This window comes from Boleophthalmus pectinirostris, unplaced genomic scaffold (genome assembly GCF_026225935.1).
Source record: "Boleophthalmus pectinirostris isolate CB_2022bp ecotype Guang Dong unplaced genomic scaffold, ASM2622593v1 HiC_scaffold_8, whole genome shotgun sequence".
Classification (NCBI taxonomy): Eukaryota; Metazoa; Chordata; class Actinopteri; order Gobiiformes; family Gobiidae; genus Boleophthalmus; species Boleophthalmus pectinirostris.
This window is the reverse complement of record NW_026571515.1, coordinates 39,176,079-39,194,030: the sequence shown is the minus strand read 5'-3', so window position 1 is coordinate 39,194,030 and position 17,952 is coordinate 39,176,079. Positions and strand designations below refer to the sequence as shown.

General features: G+C 38.4%; 2 protein-coding genes across 2 annotated transcripts; one reads left to right on the top strand and one right to left on the bottom strand.

Moving 5' to 3' along the window:
* The first annotated feature begins 1,383 nt into the window (after positions 1–1,383).
* On the top strand, positions 1,384–15,553 carry ddx19a (DEAD-box helicase 19a). The gene is made up of 11 exons (XM_055165812.1): positions 1,384–1,574; positions 1,876–1,933; positions 2,541–2,760; positions 4,193–4,285; positions 4,515–4,617; positions 5,436–5,550; positions 6,311–6,488; positions 7,192–7,429; positions 8,531–8,693; positions 9,581–9,772; positions 15,056–15,553. The coding sequence occupies exons 1-11, from the start codon at positions 1,512–1,514 to the stop codon at positions 15,115–15,117; spliced, it is 1,485 nt and encodes a 494-aa protein (XP_055021787.1). The 5' UTR covers positions 1,384–1,511; the 3' UTR covers positions 15,118–15,553.
* A 79-nt stretch (positions 15,554–15,632) lies between these two features.
* Positions 15,633–17,392, bottom strand: ubxn10 (UBX domain protein 10). The gene is made up of 2 exons (XM_020922235.2): positions 16,933–17,392; positions 15,633–16,309 (listed from the first exon to the last, which is right to left on the bottom strand). Exons 1-2 carry the CDS (start codon positions 17,314–17,316, stop codon positions 15,977–15,979), a joined length of 717 nt encoding a protein of 238 aa, XP_020777894.1. The 5' UTR covers positions 17,317–17,392; the 3' UTR covers positions 15,633–15,976.
* Between the last annotated feature and the right edge of the window lie 560 nt (positions 17,393–17,952).

Sequence of the window (17,952 nt, the reverse complement as noted above, 5' to 3'; positions counted from 1 at the left end):
ACACAGAAGTAAGGTGGCTCAGTCGAAGCGCTGTCCTCCAGCGATTTTTTGAGCTCAGGGAGCCAATTGCGCTTTTCATGCAAAGCAAAGGAAAAGTCTTGCACGAACTATCAGATCCAAAGTGGCTGTGCGATTTTGCCATGTTGTGTGATCTAACAGAGCATCTCGCCCAACTGAATAAGAGACTGCAGGGACGCAAACAAGTCATCACGCAGATGTCCGACTCAATCTCAGTGTTCCAGCGGAAACTTCACCTCTGGAAGTCCCAACTAGAACAGGACAATCTTGCCCACTTTCCTGTATGCCAGAGGATTTCAGCCTTAAATTCATTTTTTTCATGTGCTCGGTTGGCAACCAAAATAACCCGGTTAATTAATGAATTTGACCGACGCTTTTCTGACTTCAGAATTTGCCCTCTTTGCCAATCCCTTTACTGCTGATGTTGACAACGCACCTTATAATCTTCAGATGGAGTTAATCGAGCTTCAGAGCGACAGTGGCCTGAGATCAAAATTCCAGGACGTTGCACTCGAGGACTTTTACCGTCTGCTTCCCCCTGACGTGATGCCACAGCTTCGACTTCATGCTGCCCGTATTATGTCTATGTTTGGGAGCACCTATCTGTGTGAACAGATGTTTTCTATCATGAATCTAAACAAGACCAAGCATAGATCACGCCTCACCGATGACAACCTCCATGCTGTTTTGAGGATTGCTACAGCACAAGACCTAAAACCAGATCTGGACATGCTGACCAGAGGGAAACGATGTCAAACCTCCAGCCAGAAAACAAACAGGTGAGCATTTTGTGTTTTTAATGTTTTAAAATTAATATCTCTAGTTTAATGTTTGATTGTGTTTTGTGTTTTTATTTTCAGTTCATGATTACTGGACTGGACTTCAGAGGAGAGCAGCAATGATAATGTGACCAATATAGTGAGACTGACAACCTTTCTAAAAATAACTTTTATTACAGTTTTTGAAGACTTCGTGTTAGATCTGTTATGCAAGTTCTTAGTAGATCACCCTGAAAGAGAAAGGTTCTGAGGGAAGTAAATTAAATAAATTTGATAAGATTTGTCAATTTATTATTTGTGATCTGTAAATTTTGCTCTGTTACTGAAGGAGTAATGTGAATATCTTAACTTTGTCAGTAGATCAATACAAACAAATTCAATATTATATAATATTTAACTTAAATAAATATTATGAAAAATCAATTACAGTCTCTCATTTGTAACATACCAATATTGCATATACAGAGTAGCTGTTACAGTCTTAACTTTACAACCGGCCCTTTGATGACAACCATGATCCAAATGTGGCCCTTGGTGAAAATGAGTTTGACACTCCTGCTCTAGAGTATTTGATTTGTAGGGCGTGGCCTCACTTCGACAGTTTAGCGGCGCATGGTCCGTGTAGCGCTATCAGGCTAATCCTTAGGCCATTTATTCCAATTTTTCATCATTTAAATTCACATACGTTCATAAAAACACCAAAATTGCTTGAAAATGTCGGAAGATTCGTGGGCGCTTGCTGTGGACTTACAGGAAGCCACAACTGAACCGATAAAGGTGAGTTAGTTTTAGGAAAACTGTCAAACTATCGCTCGCTTGCGTCGAAAACGTTGCAGACTAAACATATTTTGTGGGGTAATGTTTTTTTGTTTTGTTTTTTTCCTTGACAAATATTGGATTTAATTTATTTATTTTGCATTGTTAAAATTAAAAAAAACACGTTGAGATTTAAAAAGGAAAAAAACAACTAACTGTTAACTTAACCTAATTCAAGTTTAACATGAGTTTATAATCGTCCATATCGCTATATTTATACTAAATTACGTTAAATATTCGCTGTGTGTTTGTTTTTTAACAGTTTCCCAAGAAAGAGGGACGACGTAATTGGCCACACACCTTGATACCTGATCTTAATGGTAAGAAAATAATGGTGAGGCCCATGAACCAACGCCCAGTAAAGATGCACTATGTAACTTTTCTGGTCTGTCATCACCTGCTTGTCTCCAAGGAGATGGTATTGCTTTGCCTGGATATTTCACAGAATCAGTGTGGGATTGAACCTGCCATATTGTGAAACATCCAGACTCCACTTGGCGACAGTTGTTTTATTTTAGTTTTAGAAGCTAAATATAAAGCTCACCTGTTTTATAACTTGACCAAGATGCACAATGTGAACCTCAGGGAAATGATGCACGAAACTTTTCCAGAACAAAACTTTAAACTTTTTTAGTGTTTGTCTCCATGGAGATGTGAAATACTTTTTGAAATACTACTTTTTTATGGAAGATCCCACAATGCAGCATTTATTTGATCAGTTTCCATGGAGACTAGCAGAACATCAGGCCAAGTTACAGCTTTGGAGAGGCAAACAAGTGTTTTTGACTTAAATAAATGCAAAATAATTATTTGGAATGCCATACTGTGGAATATTTCAAGTAAAGCAATACAATCTCTGTGGACCACCAGAAAAATTACACCTTTTTTAACATGACAATGGCTAATTATTCTTTTGTTTTACCAAAGGAAACGTCATCACACAGAGGTCTTTAGGCACAGGAGAGGTCAAAAGTAGTAGCAGTGGAGATGTGGAGGCGGAGGGAGAGAAACCCAATCTGGCCGAGCAGAGTTTGTTGAATAAACTGATCAGAACCAGTCTGGTGAGGAACAGGAATCAGGTGGAGGTACTTCAGCGAGACCCCAACTCCCCACTGTTCTCTGTGAAGACATTTGAGGAGCTCCGACTGTGAGTTTGTACCATCTCTGCTTCTTATTCTTGAATAGTTTTTGAAAGTCTATCCGTGGGTTTCAGAACAATTGTGAACAAAACATTACATTTTGAAAGGTTGACAGTCCTCACAACCTCCTAATCAAAGAATCAGAATGCAGTATTATGACATATTAAAAGTGCATTATACAACTTTTCTCCTTGACTTGCTTATTGTTTTCAGGGTTCCCATGGTCATAGAAATCCTGGAAAAGTCATAGAAGTTGAAAATGTTATTTAACAGGCCTAGAAATGTCATGCAATTTTGTAAAGTCAATGAAAGTTTTGGGGGAACCCAGTGTTTTGTTTGGAATGTTCCACACTGTAGCATTAAATGTTTCTAATTCCATGGAGGCAAGTGACTCCAACAGTAAGCTGTAAAACAGTAAAAATTAATGTTTTGGACAGACCTGTAATTCTATAAATGCAAACTAGAAAGGTTAATGCTATACTGAGGAACATTCACGATAAAGCAATAACATCTCCGTGGAGACGAGCATTGGTACAATTAATATCTCTGGACTTACAAAAGCTGTACCACAGTAGTACATAAATGTGTACTTTTATCCATGGGTTTCAGAATGATGAAAAATTTGGACGGTAGCCATAGTGATGAGCATTTAAAAATAAAAATATTATATCCTTTGAATGGGAAAATGTTTTCAAAATAATCTCAAATAATAGGAGGTTGAAACTCATGAATAGTCTGGTTCCATCAGATGCTTTCAGAAACGAGACGTATTCATAATCCAAATGTTGCACATCCTCTGAACTAATTTAATATGAACTCTTATAATTATAATATTTTGACACTGCTGTGGAAAATGATTTATGGTGAACTTATCTTGAGTGATGATAATATTCAAATTTGTGTGATAGTCTTAACATTAATATAAAATTCTATGGGTTCTTCACTAACAACTCAGTATTAATAGGGCTGTGGGCCTTGAGTCATTTAGTCGATTAATCGGTTAATGGTGCCTTAGTTGACTAAAAGTTTGTTTGCCACCTAACCATTTTATTTAAATTATAAAGACTTGTAATGGGGCAGCAGCAGAAAGGAGAGGTGAGTGAGTCAGTGAGTGAGTGAAATAGCTGAAGCTTTTTATAGCTTTTTGTATTTATATGTAAAAATGCAGATTCAATGTATGATTTGCAAGTTTAATCTGTCTTTATATAAATACTTTTTTCTGAATAAAACTCTGGTGCAGATGTAGACTTGTGAGTGCAGTTTGGGTCAGATACAAAGAGATGCATAACAGTATACTAAAAAGCCAATCTCCTTTTTAGTTGATGAATCAATTGGAAGGACACGTCTTTAGCTGACCGAGAATTCCTTCCGACTACAGCCCTACGTTTTACACTGTGTACATTTATTACACTGCTAATAATTTCTCTATTCAACCCCTAGAAAACCTGAACTTTTGCAGGGGATCTACAACATGGGCTTCAACCGACCATCTCGCATCCAAGAGAACGCGCTGCCCATGATGCTGGCACAACCGTGAGTTTGTATTTATCTAGAATTTCCTCATCCAAAATGTTACGGTCTGCTGCATTGTCAAAACATGTTATTAAAATAATGAATCGTCTGAAGTCACACGCTGTTAAATCGTTCTGTCGGTTTAGCTTTGGTTTTGACTGCAAATGGAAAAAGCACGTTCATACAGTGCAGTTTTGTGAGCAGTACTAGGCTTGTTTACCTGTTTGTGAATGTGTTGTTGTTGTTTTAGACCTCAGAATTTAATTGCCCAATCACAGTCTGGAACGGGGAAAACTGCGGCCTTCTCTCTGGCCATGCTCAGCAACGTCAACCCGGCCAACAAGTGGACTCAGGTACGTCTATGGAGATAGGTAATACTGATCTAAGGCTGCTTCAAAATGGTTTATATATATGCTGCAAAACATGTCAAGAGCTGAGAAAAGAGGTTTTGACTCAGATAGATCAGGAATTACTAACAAAAGTCATGGGAAATGTGTCTGATTAGTGTCTGATTTTAAAAAAACATGTGTAAATATGTTCCATCAGAATGTTCTCAGTCAGTTTCCGCTTTATCTGTGTACAACTTTTAAAAAATCTCATATCCACAGACCATTTCACAATTTAAACATGATTAATCAAAATAATAATCACTAGATCAATGGATTAGCAAAAAATTGTTAGATTCAGCCCTATATAGTCAATATTCTTTTCCAATATTGTACAGTATTTTTACCGTCTTATCAGGAAATTTGTTTAATTGATGTGCTTAATTTTTATATATTAATGTCTTTTTATTGCAGTTTTTTCATTAGCTTTAAAAATGTATGACATATTTGAGATAGAGCCAGGTGATATAACCAAAAATATATCTCAGGATTTCTGGAATCCATCAGAAATGTCCTAAACATGTCTGTTGCCCAAAAAAATATCAGTTCGAAGTGAAGCACAAAAATGCATGAATATGACTCCATATCCTTGATTATGAGCTGGTTAAATTTAGCATAACATTTTTTTAAGATTTGTGGATGTTTCAGAAATGTCTTGACGTTCTGTTTTTTGCTTATTCATCCATTGTCATATATCATTTTCATTATCATTTTTTTCTTATGTCTAGACTCTATAAATTCACCCAGCTTTTCTATTGAGTTTTTGAGACTGTTGTTGCTTTCAGTGCCTGTGTCTCGCTCCCACATATGAGCTGGCTCTTCAGATCGGCCAAGTGATCAAGCAGATGGGGAGTTTTTATCCTCGAATCAAAGTGGCGTATGCCATAAGAGGCACCAGAAGTAAGAAACATGACAGCAAACACACAGCCGTTTGGTCTTGTCACAGTGTCACAGCGCTTAGTGTGAGAAGAAAAATTACACTTTTACCAGATTGTGTTAAAGGTATAAATACCTTGTAACTTTTCTTCTTTTCTCCATCCATATCTCACATTGCTTTGACTGACATCTTCAACTTGCATTGTATTTTTAATTACAGGCGGTTTATTTATTGAAAAATAAAGAAAATGCATTGGAAAAACCTCTCCACAGATCTGACCTTTAACTTGACCTGATTGTGTAACCTCCTTGTTTTTATGGAGATATGTTTAATGCCATACTGTGGAGCATTCTATGGAAGCAAAATATCCAGTATAGGTCAGGGGTCTCCAATATGTAGCTCGGGAGCTACCAGTAGCTCACCAAAGGATTTCTGAATTACATGTACTGTCCTGATTAAGATAAATGTGATTAATTAAATGCATGTTACCATTGTATATGTATCATTTTGATGCCTAACTTTGTACACTCATAAGTAATAATAACACTAATAATGAGTAACTCTCTGGCATTTTTGTTTTGTAAAGGTAGCTCACTGGAGGAAAAAGGTTGGAGACCCCTGGTATAGGTCCAATGAAAGTGTCCATGAGATCTAAAAATCAGACATTTATAATCGTGTGTATTTGAAACTGATTATTCCTGACTTTCCAATGATAATTCAAGTTCAGTTTAGTTTTAGTTATTTAATCATTTATTATTTGCTCTCTGTGTGTTGTGTCCTAAGTTCCTCGTGGTGTGGTGCTGCAGGAGCAGATAGTGATCGGGACCCCCGGCACACTGCTCGACTGGTGCACTAAATACAAAGTGATCGACCCGAAGAAGATCTCTGTGTTTGTGCTGGACGAGGCCGACGTGATGATCGCTACACAGGGACACCTGGACCAGAGCTTACGCATACACAGGTGACAACAGCACACACGGGACTTCAGTTAGAAATATGTGAAAAACATGTCTGGTATTTCCCCATAGAGATTTGAATTATACGCATGCACAGGTCACGCAACAACCAGCTTGGATGTAACTGCACTGAGAAAACTATGTCTGGTGTTGTTCCAAATATGGAAGACGTCTCATTTCAGATCTGTAGAACTGAACTGTATCTTTTGGGGTGGATGTAATTACCGTATTTTCACTATAGGGCACTCTGTATTATAAGGCGCAATTACTAATATTAAGTGGCTTACTATGATTTTGCCCAAAGAAATTCACTACACTTGAACAAAGGGATGTCTGTGCTCTGGATCCATGGTTTTTAGAGCAATACAAAATTAAACTGTTAAGATGAAAGTAAACTTTAAATTCAGAATATGACTGCACTATGTGTTGCATTCTAATCAGAATCGCAATTTGAGTTGGACCAATTATCAAATTATAAAACCTGTTATTTAGATAACAGAACGTCCTCTGCTAAGAAAAAATCATCAAAAATCACTTTTGTGAAGACCTTTACAAACATGTTCCGAAATGCCTGGGATTCTTGTATTAGTTTTTCAGTTCGTAATTTAGTCTTCTCTCAAATGTTAACGGTCCCGCAGTTGTTTACAGTATGCACTCTGAACTTTTAAAACTTTAATTGTAAATATAAATCCTAGCTCTCCTCCTCAGACTCCTACCCGCTGACTGTCAGATGTTGCTGTTTTCCGCCACCTTTGAGGACTCTGTGTGGAAGTTTGCCGAGCGCGTGGTCCCTGAACCCAACATCATTCGACTGAAGCGCGAGGAGGAGACTCTGGACACAATAAAACAGTTCTATGTGGTCTGCACCGAGAAGGAAGACAAGTTCACCGCCCTCTGCAACCTGTACGTCTGCCTCACCATCGCACAGGCCATGATCTTCTGCCATGTAAGTCTGCCAATACTTTTCAGGGCTTTTCAGATTGTACAGTGCGGGGATGTGCTTTTCTCAGATGGAGCTTGAGCTAGTATTTCTGTATCCATTTCTAAAGGTGTTACCACTTTACTTTTCATAATCCTTTGTGTGTCATTTGTTTGTCATAAAAGGCACAGATATGAATTGGTATTAATATTATGTGATTCAAATTTGTGTCAGTGTCTGTCCTCCTGCTGCCACATTGTGATGTTTTTTCTCTCAGATTGGAGCAGGAGGTAGTATTTTCTCTACCAGTTTTCTGTTCTCATAAGAAATCTGGTAAAGGTAACACAGAAGAATGTTCATTATGTTATATCCATACAAAATTATCAGTGGTCATTTGTCTTGCACTGATCTCAATTAAACTGTAGCCAGTGTCTGGTTATTTTATGTTTTCTATGTTTTCAAATTTTAGATTATTTTTTTTTCAAACCTGTTTTACTTTGAAAGTCACCTGAATATGGGTTTACATACAGTAGATCATTTAATCAGAGTTGCATTTTTACGTTCTTTTATACCAGACCTGGGCATTGTACAGCTCCCAGGCCACATACGGCACTTTGGTTGACTCTGACTGGTCCATTTAAGGTCATTTGGAATTGCATAATAAACTTATTTTTTCATTTTACCTCATGCATAAAAAGTTTTTATTTTAGAGGTGTTTTTAAGATCACGTTTTTTGTTCGGCAGCCTCACTTTTGCATTGCTTAGTCATGACATAAACTCTCATCAGTCTTGCCAACTTGTCAAAACAATGCTGTTTACTGTTTCTTGTAAAGAAATACGATTCATATTATGCAGAATTGAGTTATGCATTTTGGCCCGGCACTCCACAGTATTTTCTGTTTCATGTGGCCCCATGGACAAAATAATTGCCCACCGCTGTTCTGTACTGTCATAGATTTTGCTCACTGACAATCTAACTTTTTTCTGACTTTGATAATTGATAAAGGATACAGTAACACGCGCTCATGTCCTCATGGAAGTCAGCACATTTTATATAAAAAAAAAAAAACACACAATGACATAGTGCAGGGTATAATATTGTTATCTGTGGATGTTTCATTTGTTCAGACCCGCAGGATGGCTGCTTGGTTGACTTCGCAGTTGAACGAGGAGGGTCACCAGGTGGCGCTGTTGAGTGGTGAAATGACAGTGGAGCAAAGAGCTGCAGTCATTGAGAGGTTCAGGAACGGCCAGGAGAAAGTGCTCGTCACAACCAATGTGTGCTCCAGAGGTAAAACAACACATGTACAGTGTAATGGAGTAGTAGTAGTAGTAGTAGTAGTATCTATACACTATAATGGTTTCAGAGAGCCACTATCATGTCACAAGTGTACAAGTTGGCATTTCTCTTCCTCATGGATCTTAAAATTAAAATACATTTATACTTCTAATTCTAATTTTAGTCTGACAGAATCCATCTTGAATACTTGAAGCTGATTGGCTTCTGACCAAACCACTATGCTGCCCTGTGATTGGTCCAGTCCTGTCCTATTGGTGGGTTGGGCCAATTCCAACAGCGGGAGTTTGTGAACTTACAGATAAAGCTGGAATTGATCTTACTCTTCAGGGTAAATTTTAGTGCTTATTTAGATATAGGCTCGGTTAAGCTTGATTTCACAAATGCACAGTTTCACTTAACAGATTTTCAGTTTTTGTTTTAAATAGGATTTATGCCAAAATCACTTTTATCAAATTTGTAAGATATAAAATAAACAAACTTATTAAAAATCAAATGAAATCAAGTAAAGACAACCCAATTATTTTTAAATGTAGGTGACTTCATCTTCATCAAATCTCTACCTTTTTAAAAGCAGCAAAAACTTTCCGATTAATTAATTACTGGTCATTTCATTTGTGGACTTTTTAACATATTGTCCGTCACATCCACCCACAGCTCACTGTTCACTGTCTTATCTTTAAATACTTATGAATTTTAGCACAACTCAGTGAAAAGCCCATAGATAACGTCACTACTTCCTGATCAATTGTTTGGATGCCGGGCGAGTCTATTGCAATATTCCCCTCCTTTCTGCAGTATCAGCTGTCATGTCATGCCACTTTTCTCTGAATGGTTTGGGGTCAGGTTAAGAGCTATTGATTGACGATTGTTGATTGCAGGTATCGACGTGGAGCAGGTGTCCATCGTGGTGAACTTTGACCTCCCGATGGACCTGGACGGAAACGCTGATAACGAGACATACCTACACCGGATCGGCCGCACGGGGCGCTTCGGCAAAAGGGGCTTCGCTGTCAACATGGTGGACAGTGAACACGGCATGGAGCTGCTGCACCAGATTGAAATGCACTTCAGTATGTAACACTTACGTTTACAGTCAGATTATTGGTACTTTACAGTGACATTATGCTGGGGATGTTCTGCATGTATGTCTATGGCAGAATGTTCAGCAGTTACCATAGTGACACAATGCATACTGCCAAATAACTTTTAAGATAGTCTGAAAACTCAAAAAATATCAAATGGGTTTTAACAACACGTTTTCAGGGGCTTGTGATCAGTATGTGTTCATGCTCCGGTTTAGGAGTTGGATTTTCAGCACAAAAAAAAAAAAAACAAAAAAGCTAGTTTGGCTATGTTCAGACTGCAGGGCTTAATGCTCAATTTGGATTTTTTGTAAAATCCGATGTTTTTGCGAGGTCGTTCACATTTCCAGTTAAATGCAACTTGCTTGTGACCTCCAGTGTGAACATTAAATGGTCCAAAGTGTCCCGCATGCGCACTGTAGAACACGACGACATCAACCGCAGCGAGCGTGCTCTGTGTTTACGGAAGTTATCCAAACACGGACGCGAGCATTGAGCACCTGGAGATTTTAAAGTTCCTCTCGTACCGGAGCCAGAACGTGTAACAACTTACTTGTTTTAAGGAGGAGATTGAGAAGGAGAAGGACGAGGTTTTTGGCCGTGGAGTTTTGTGGGACAGTCCGTTGGACGTGTGGATGTGGAGACGTAGCCAAGAGTGGTGGGATAGCGATGTGCTTCGCTTCAGTGACATGGAGTTCATTAACAATTTTCATATGACGAGAAGAATATTTGTGTACATTTGTGGCTTGTTGATGATTTAGGAGCACATATCCAAGTGTCCTGGGTCACATTTTAAAAAATCGGATCTTTGTCATTCAAACTGTCATTAAAAGATCAGATACAGGTCACATAGGGGCCCAAAAATCGGATTTGGGTCACTTCAGGCTGCAGTGTGAACATAGTCTTAGTTTATTACTGTAATTCCGTTTGAGAGGGGCTTGTTTAACAGCACAATTAGAGCTCACAATCAGATCTAGTTCAGTTTAGTCATCTCTTGGTTAAATTGCTCAGGAAAGTTTAAGTTGAGTAACAGAGCTTCAGACCAAGCAGTGCCTCCAGTTAGCCTCACACCCCTAGGAAATGTTGATCAGATGCAAAATCTTAATTCAGAATTACACAATAAATCAATCACACAACAATCGCTGCAGATAGATGGCAAATGAACCGTACAATTACTTTTAATAATCTACTTGCCAAATTAACCTTGGCTTGAAGTCTCTTTATCTGACAACATTCTCACCTTTGTAACTGAATAATACCACAACCTTTGAAGCTTTTGTGAGAAAATTATCAGATTTTTAAGTGGTCAAACTATTCACAGCAAGTCTCGTTTGAAGCAGAGCTGTCTCTATCACTATCAGGGCTTTAGGCAAGACGGTTTGGGAGGCCCTAGCACAACATGTTTAATCACTGATGATTTTATTCATAGTGCTGTCATGCGATTAAAAAAATTGAGAGATTAATTAATCTCATTTTAATCTCACCTAAAAATTGCTGAGAAAAGCCTTCAATTTGAGGTATTTTCATTTAAATTCATTATTAAATTATTGTGGCAGATCAAAAGATCAGTGATATAGAACAAAAAAAAAGTGACTTTATAAAGTCATTTATTGTTTAACAAATCTCTCCAAATTGGCTGTTGAGCCCAAGTCTCTATGAATAAGAAACTGTTTGCTGTAAAGTAGCAAAGACGAGGAAATCTGAACATCATAACTTTTGTCGACTTAAAGACAATAAAAAGTCCAGTCTTTCCTTAACCATATTAAAAATATTATTGATAGAGAAATGTTTTATATATGAGATCACTGGTTTTAGTCCTTGTTTTAGTCCTGGTTTAGACCTGCTTTAGTCCTACTATAGTCCTAGTTTAGTCCTGGAATGAATTAATCCTGGTTTTAGTTCTGGTTTTAGTTCTGGTTTAGTCCTGGTTTAGTCCTGGTTTAGTCCTGGACTGGATAAGTCCTGGTTTTAGTCTTGGTGTTAGTTCTGGTTTAGAGGGGCACAGGAGGAGGCACAGGAGGAGGCACAGGAGGAGGCACAGGAGGAAGCGCGGTTTACGCAGCGTACGTGAGAAAACACGATCCACACGCGGCTCACGGGAGCACGTCGGTGTCCGCGCAGTGTCTACGGAAGGAAACGTGGTCCGTGCGTTCTCAGGTTAATGACGATGATGAAGGTGTATGTTTGTGTGTATTTGTGTGTGTATGTGTTTGTGTGCGTGTCCCCTCATGTGTCAGGTCACTATAGGACAGTAGTGCAGACATCATGAGCCTATGCAGGTTGTTTTCACCAGTGACATTTAAGTTGTAGGCGATATTATATTTGTTATTTTCTTTTATATTTCACGTCGGGACAATAATTTCCAAGACACGAATGCGTTTTTACCTGTGCACTGCTGACTCTGTTCTACTGGCTCTACGACCTTGTCCATTGTGCCTGACGCCGCCAACGTTAACATGACGTTTACATCTTTCTTACTGCGTTTTGTGTGGGTTTCCGGCAATGAGTGGAATTACCGAAATAAAAAAATGTATAAATGTGTTTTTTGTGTGTGTGTGTGTGTTGTTGTCCCAACAACACATAAAAACAGGTTTTAGAATAAAGCAACTCGCATACAGAAACACTAAAGTTAGAGATTAAAAATTAGATTAACGCGATTAAAAAACATAATGCGCTAAATATGACTGTAATTAATTAATCGCAATTAACGCGATAATTTGACACCCCTATTTATTCATGCTTATTTTGTGCTTTGACTCTATATTTAAGAGGAAATGTTGCTTTTCCAATCCAGTTAGTTGAGAAAGTCATGTCCTTTAGAGCCCTCTGCCGCTTGAGGCCCGGGGCAGTTGCCTGGTTTGCCGACCCCATTGTGGTGCCTCTGCTCCAAAGATAATATTTGGCTTTCTGAGTACCACCAGATCTAAACCCGGACTTTTCAGATTTAAATTGAAATTGTTTGCTAAAAATTGTAGTTTGGAGACTAAACCAGGTCTGAAATGAGAATAGATAAAACTGCTGATTGCACTTTATCCCATTTTCCAGTTCATGTGGATAGGTCCAGTTACTGAGAAATAACCATATACCAGATCAAATCTGCAATACGACAACACTACGAGCAGTTTCATCACGTGAATGTGGTCCAGTAGGCACCACATTCCTCACATCACGGGGGCCTTTACATTAATCACGGGGTTTTCTATGGAGATGTCGAGCTGATATCGCAGCATGAAACCCAACTTAAAGGAAAAAGCCGTCACCAAGCTGACACAGGGAAAATGATTTGTATAGAATTTCGAGCCTGACTCACTTTCCCCTGTGTGATATATGAATTAGTCTTCTTGCATCTATTCATGTTGTATAGGGCTCAACCGATAAGGATATTTTTGACAGAATTATAAAATACAATCCTCATGTCATATTGTCTATTTTAGAATGTGTCTATTTTTAAAGGGAAGTGTAAAGTTTATCCTTTGCTGCCTTGCACTGGTAAAATGACTCAGAATACACAGATATTTGAGAAGGAAAATTTTTGGGTTTGATGTTGGGGTTAATTTAATCAATTACATATATATTTACTCCTAATGATTTTAATATTTCTTATCCCACAATATACACTACTGTTCAGAAGTTTAGGGTCACTTAGAAATGTCCTTATTTTTGAAAGAAAAGCACTGTTTTTTCAACAAATCGAAGTTTGAGGTGTTTGGATCACACAGAAGAACGTTTGTGAGATGCAGAACAACTGAAAAGATGCTGGAGGAGTGTCTGACTCCATCTGTCAAGCATGGGGGGGGGGTAACGTGATGGCCTGGGGGTGCTTTGGTGCTGCTAAGGTGGGAGATTTGTTCAGGGTAAAAGGGGCTATCACTCCATTTTGCAACGCCATGCCATACCCTGTGGACAGTGTTTGATTGGAGCCAATTTCATCCTACAACAGGACAATGACCCAAAGCACACCTCCAAATTGTGCAAGAACTATTTAGAGAAGAAGCAGGCAGCTGGTTTTCTATCTGTGATGGAGTGGCCAGTGCAGTCACCACATCTAAATCCCATTGAGCCGTATGGTACGCAAGAAGTGCCCATCCAGCCAATCCAACTTGTGGGAGGGGCTTCTTGAAGCGTGGGGTGAAATTTCTCCAGATTACCTCAACAAATTAACAGCTAGAATGCCAAAGGTCTGCAATGCTATAATTGCTGCAAATAAAGGATTCTTTGACGAAAGCAAAGTTTGAAGGAAAAAAATATTTCAAATACAAATCATTACCGTATTTTCCGGGCTATTAGACGCACTCTTAAGCCTCTAACCGCATCAAAAAACGACCGCGCGCCCCACAATCCAGAGCGCCCTATACACGAATCCACTTGGGTGTCCCAGCACAACTTCAGTAAACTACAAAGCTGCACCACCCACAGCACACGCAGACACACACGGAGCAGACAGCGACTGCACGGCAAAAAACACCCACAGACACACTCATCACTCCACACCGACGAGGAACGGAACAAAGGAAAGAACCGAAAAAGCGAGAGCAATGTGTCACTTCTAGACACAACTGAACAACTGAGTCACTGCGAACACGCCGACAATCCGTTGGTCCCAGACAGCACCCTCCCTACACGCACAAGTGAACAAAGCCCAGAGTCACCGTGAACGCCACAAACAAACAAAACCACTCACCCATCTAACTGTTGTTTCGTTTAAAGTCCAATGCTGTTTATTTGTGAAAAAAAAGTTTGAAAATAGACCATTAAAGACAGTACGTCTTATAATCCAGAGCGCCTAATACCCCGGAAAATACGGTATTTCTAACCTTGTCAATGTCGTGACTATATTTTCTATTCATTTTACAACTCATGGTGGTAAATAAAATTGTTTCTTTTCATGGAAAACACAAAATTGCCTGGGTGATCTCAAACTTTTGAACAGCAGTGTATGTTTGTTTGATAAAATTTAAATGACATTAATTGGTTAGTATTTTAGTTGCTCAATTAGGCAAGGCAAGTCTATTCGTATAGCACAATTCATACACAAAGTAATTCAAAGTGCTTTACAGAATAAGAAAAACATTAACATCACAATAAAAACAAATCAAAACATAAATGATCAATAATCAGTTGGCTTCAAAAATATCCCTTCTGTAGTTTTCAGGCAATATAGGCCTACTGAATTGAATACAGACGCACAACGTAAACATGTTTATCTGGAACTGCAATATTGACAGTAATTGATTATGCAATAAGTAACGCTTTCTTTTTTTTCCCCCCCAGACCGGAAAATCACAAAACTCGACACTGAAAATGTTGAACAGATGGAGAAGCTGTTTCAGTGAGTGGTTCGAAAACGCTTCTGAAGCCGTCGATGTAAAACTCAAACGTCTGAACTAGTCTAAAGGATTCATGTGTGTAATTTTGTATGGCACTTATTGCATGCATTTCATTGTTTTGTCTATAACTAAACACTAGCCATCCTTTGTTTAAATGTGGTTTTAAGTTTGCAGTGATGTTTGATTTTCTGTGTGAATCCTGCATGATAAAAATGTCAGAAATCCAGAGAGACTTAGACATATGAAGCTTACATTGGCTTATTTGCTAAAAAAAAAAGTTGTTTTTTTTTATGTTAAAATGGTCAGACGGTTACATGTGACAGCATCATATTGTTATAGTTACACATAATATGATTGTGAGTTAAAATACCATGTAAGACTTTAAATCTGTATTCTGTGTACTCTTTTTGTTCAAATAAAGAGTACAGTATATTGTCTTAAAGGAGATGAATTTATTGACAAAACCAATATTGAAATTGCTTGTTTATTATGTGTAAGAATATGGCACATGGCGATTATAAATAATGCACAAAATCTGGTATTTTCAAAGGATAGACACAAAAATCTAAAAACTATAAATGATATCTGAAGGAGCAGTCGCAACAAACTCAAATATTCAAATCAGTTAATATTGTCAACATAAAGCTTTTGTTATAGACCTTGCATAGTACGCTGCTGGAAAAGTACAATTTCTTTAAAAAGTTACTCAAGTAAATACACAATTCTGCAATTTATGGCTACTGTAACCGCCTCTGCATATAATGTCCACCTTGTTTGTATAAATCAATGTGCTAGGCTAGGGTTATTGTGTTATATATTGCTGCTGCTCCAATGGGCGACAGGCACACAGACATTTGACCGTGTTTCACTCATCCTCTGATTGAAAAATGCAGAGCACAGACTTGTTGCTGATGCCACACTGGGCCAAAGTCAGGCTCATGTTGCTAAAGCTCCTTCGAGGGACCTCCATGGTTTCTATCATTGTCTTCTCTCCAAACTTCACCCCGTACATGGCCTCTGCACTGGCCCTCACGTGGAGCAAAGTGTCCGATGGGTGAAAGCGCTGCTCAAACCTCCTTCCAGCCGGGTCTTTGATGGCAAGCAGCAAAGTGTCCGGTGATGGCGCCACCTTTCTGTCATCCTCCGAGCTGCAGGTACCAAGTCCATGACCTGTAGTGTGGTCTCCTTCAGCACCTCCCTGTAAACAGTGGTGTAGAGTTGAGAATTAAGAAGGACAGATTTTATAAAGCACTTTTAAAGAGTAGAAATGCAGTAATAAGTCAGTGCTGGTCATCTAAATGTAAAAGGTGTGTAGTCTTTAGTGGAGGGTTCAATTCTTCATGGAGATGTTATTGTTTTGCCTGAAATATTCAGCGAAATGGCACAAAACTTGGCAGTCTCCATGGAAACAAGCGGGTGACTCCACCAAACAAAGTATATTTGGGAATACCATACTGTGGAACATTCCAAGCAATGCAATGACATTTTCCTAAGATAAACATGACCCTCCATTCAAAAACTGATATAGTGCTCCTTTAACAAGAATAAACTTAAAAACAACATTTTAAATTTTATGTAATGATCCACATCGTCCAAACAAATGCTTAGAACAAATGCTAAAATATGAATGTAATGAGACCTATAGAAGAATAATCATATCAACTCTTTTAATTTAATAAAAAATATACTTATAATGGGAAAGTTAAGTAGAACGCTACACAATTATGATTGCATAAGTAATTATTCAAATAAGTAGGAGGCCAATGGTGACATAATAAAACTTTTTTTTTTCCCCAAAGATCTCTAAGTAAATATACCCACCTCTGCAAACTTGAAAATATGCCTTCCAGTGAGCGTTAGATCGGTCACTCCGTTATCCACGCCGTGATCTCTGTGTTTGGGCCTTCCTTTCTCTTTCTCTATGGACGGAAGAACCTTGTACTTGTTCAGGGTCTGGCCAGACGCACACCCGTGGGGCAGCTTGTTTTGTTGAACCTGATTTTGGCTCAGAGATCCGGAATGCCGCATCTCATGTCGGGACTGTGGACGGAGCAGCGTGTCCGGTTCTCCCGCCCCAAACTCGGCCGAAAAAAGTGATCCGCTGCCGCTTTGTTGTGGAGGATCGTTGTTTTGGAAAAAGTTGAGGGTTTTGGTTGACCTGCGTCGCCCTTTTGAGGACTTCGGTCTTGTTAAATGCACGGCCATATGGCACACTGAATTAAAAAAAAAAAAAAAAAAAGAAGGGAAAATTTAGCTAGTTTTTCTATAAATAAATGTAAAAAAAAACCAAGCTATTATTCAATATATCCAAGAGCAAAATGAAAACCCGGATACAGGAAGTACTCCGTTTGGCGTAGGGACGTTGCCATGACAACAGCTGTCATGAACACAAAAATAAAAATCCTAATTTACATTTTTATTAATCTGTATCTAATCTTGTAGTACGTAAGGAAAATATAAGTTACAAATGAATAAACATATTATAATTTATATTTATGCATCTTGGAATGCTTGTGAGGTTTTATTTGAGTTCTTAATTTTTTCTGCATTTAAAAAAAAACCTCAAACCCTAAAAATGGAGACAGATGCCCCTATTTCTCAGAGATTTAATGTTTGAAATCTTGAATAACAGGTTTCTAATGATGTTTGAGTGGGTTAAAAGCTGTAATAATTGAACTCAGCTCAAGTACTTGTGGCAGTTCAGGACTATAACCATCTGTTCCACCCCATGCAATGTTGCAGGATGCATATTGCATACAATACACTACTTTATTGTAGAAGCACACAAATAGTACAACACTGGAATTGAAATCATTTATTGAGTTACATTCATAATGTATT

Coding starts and splice junctions, on each gene's coding strand:
- ddx19a (XM_055165812.1), top strand. CDS start 1,512: ATGTCGGAAGATTCGTGGGCGCTTGCTGTGGACTTACAGGAAGCCACA. Junction 2,761..4,192: donor ACATTTGAGGAGCTCCGACT/GTGAGTTTGTAC, acceptor TTCAACCCCTAG/AAAACCTGAACTTTTGCAGG. Junction 9,773..15,055: donor CCAGATTGAAATGCACTTCA/GTATGTAACACT, acceptor TTTCCCCCCCAG/ACCGGAAAATCACAAAACTC.
- ubxn10 (XM_020922235.2), bottom strand. CDS start 17,316: ATGGCCGTGCATTTAACAAGACCGAAGTCCTCAAAAGGGCGACGCAGG. Junction 16,310..16,932: donor ATATTTTCAAGTTTGCAGAG/GTGGGTATATTT, acceptor CACTGTTTACAG/GGAGGTGCTGAAGGAGACCA.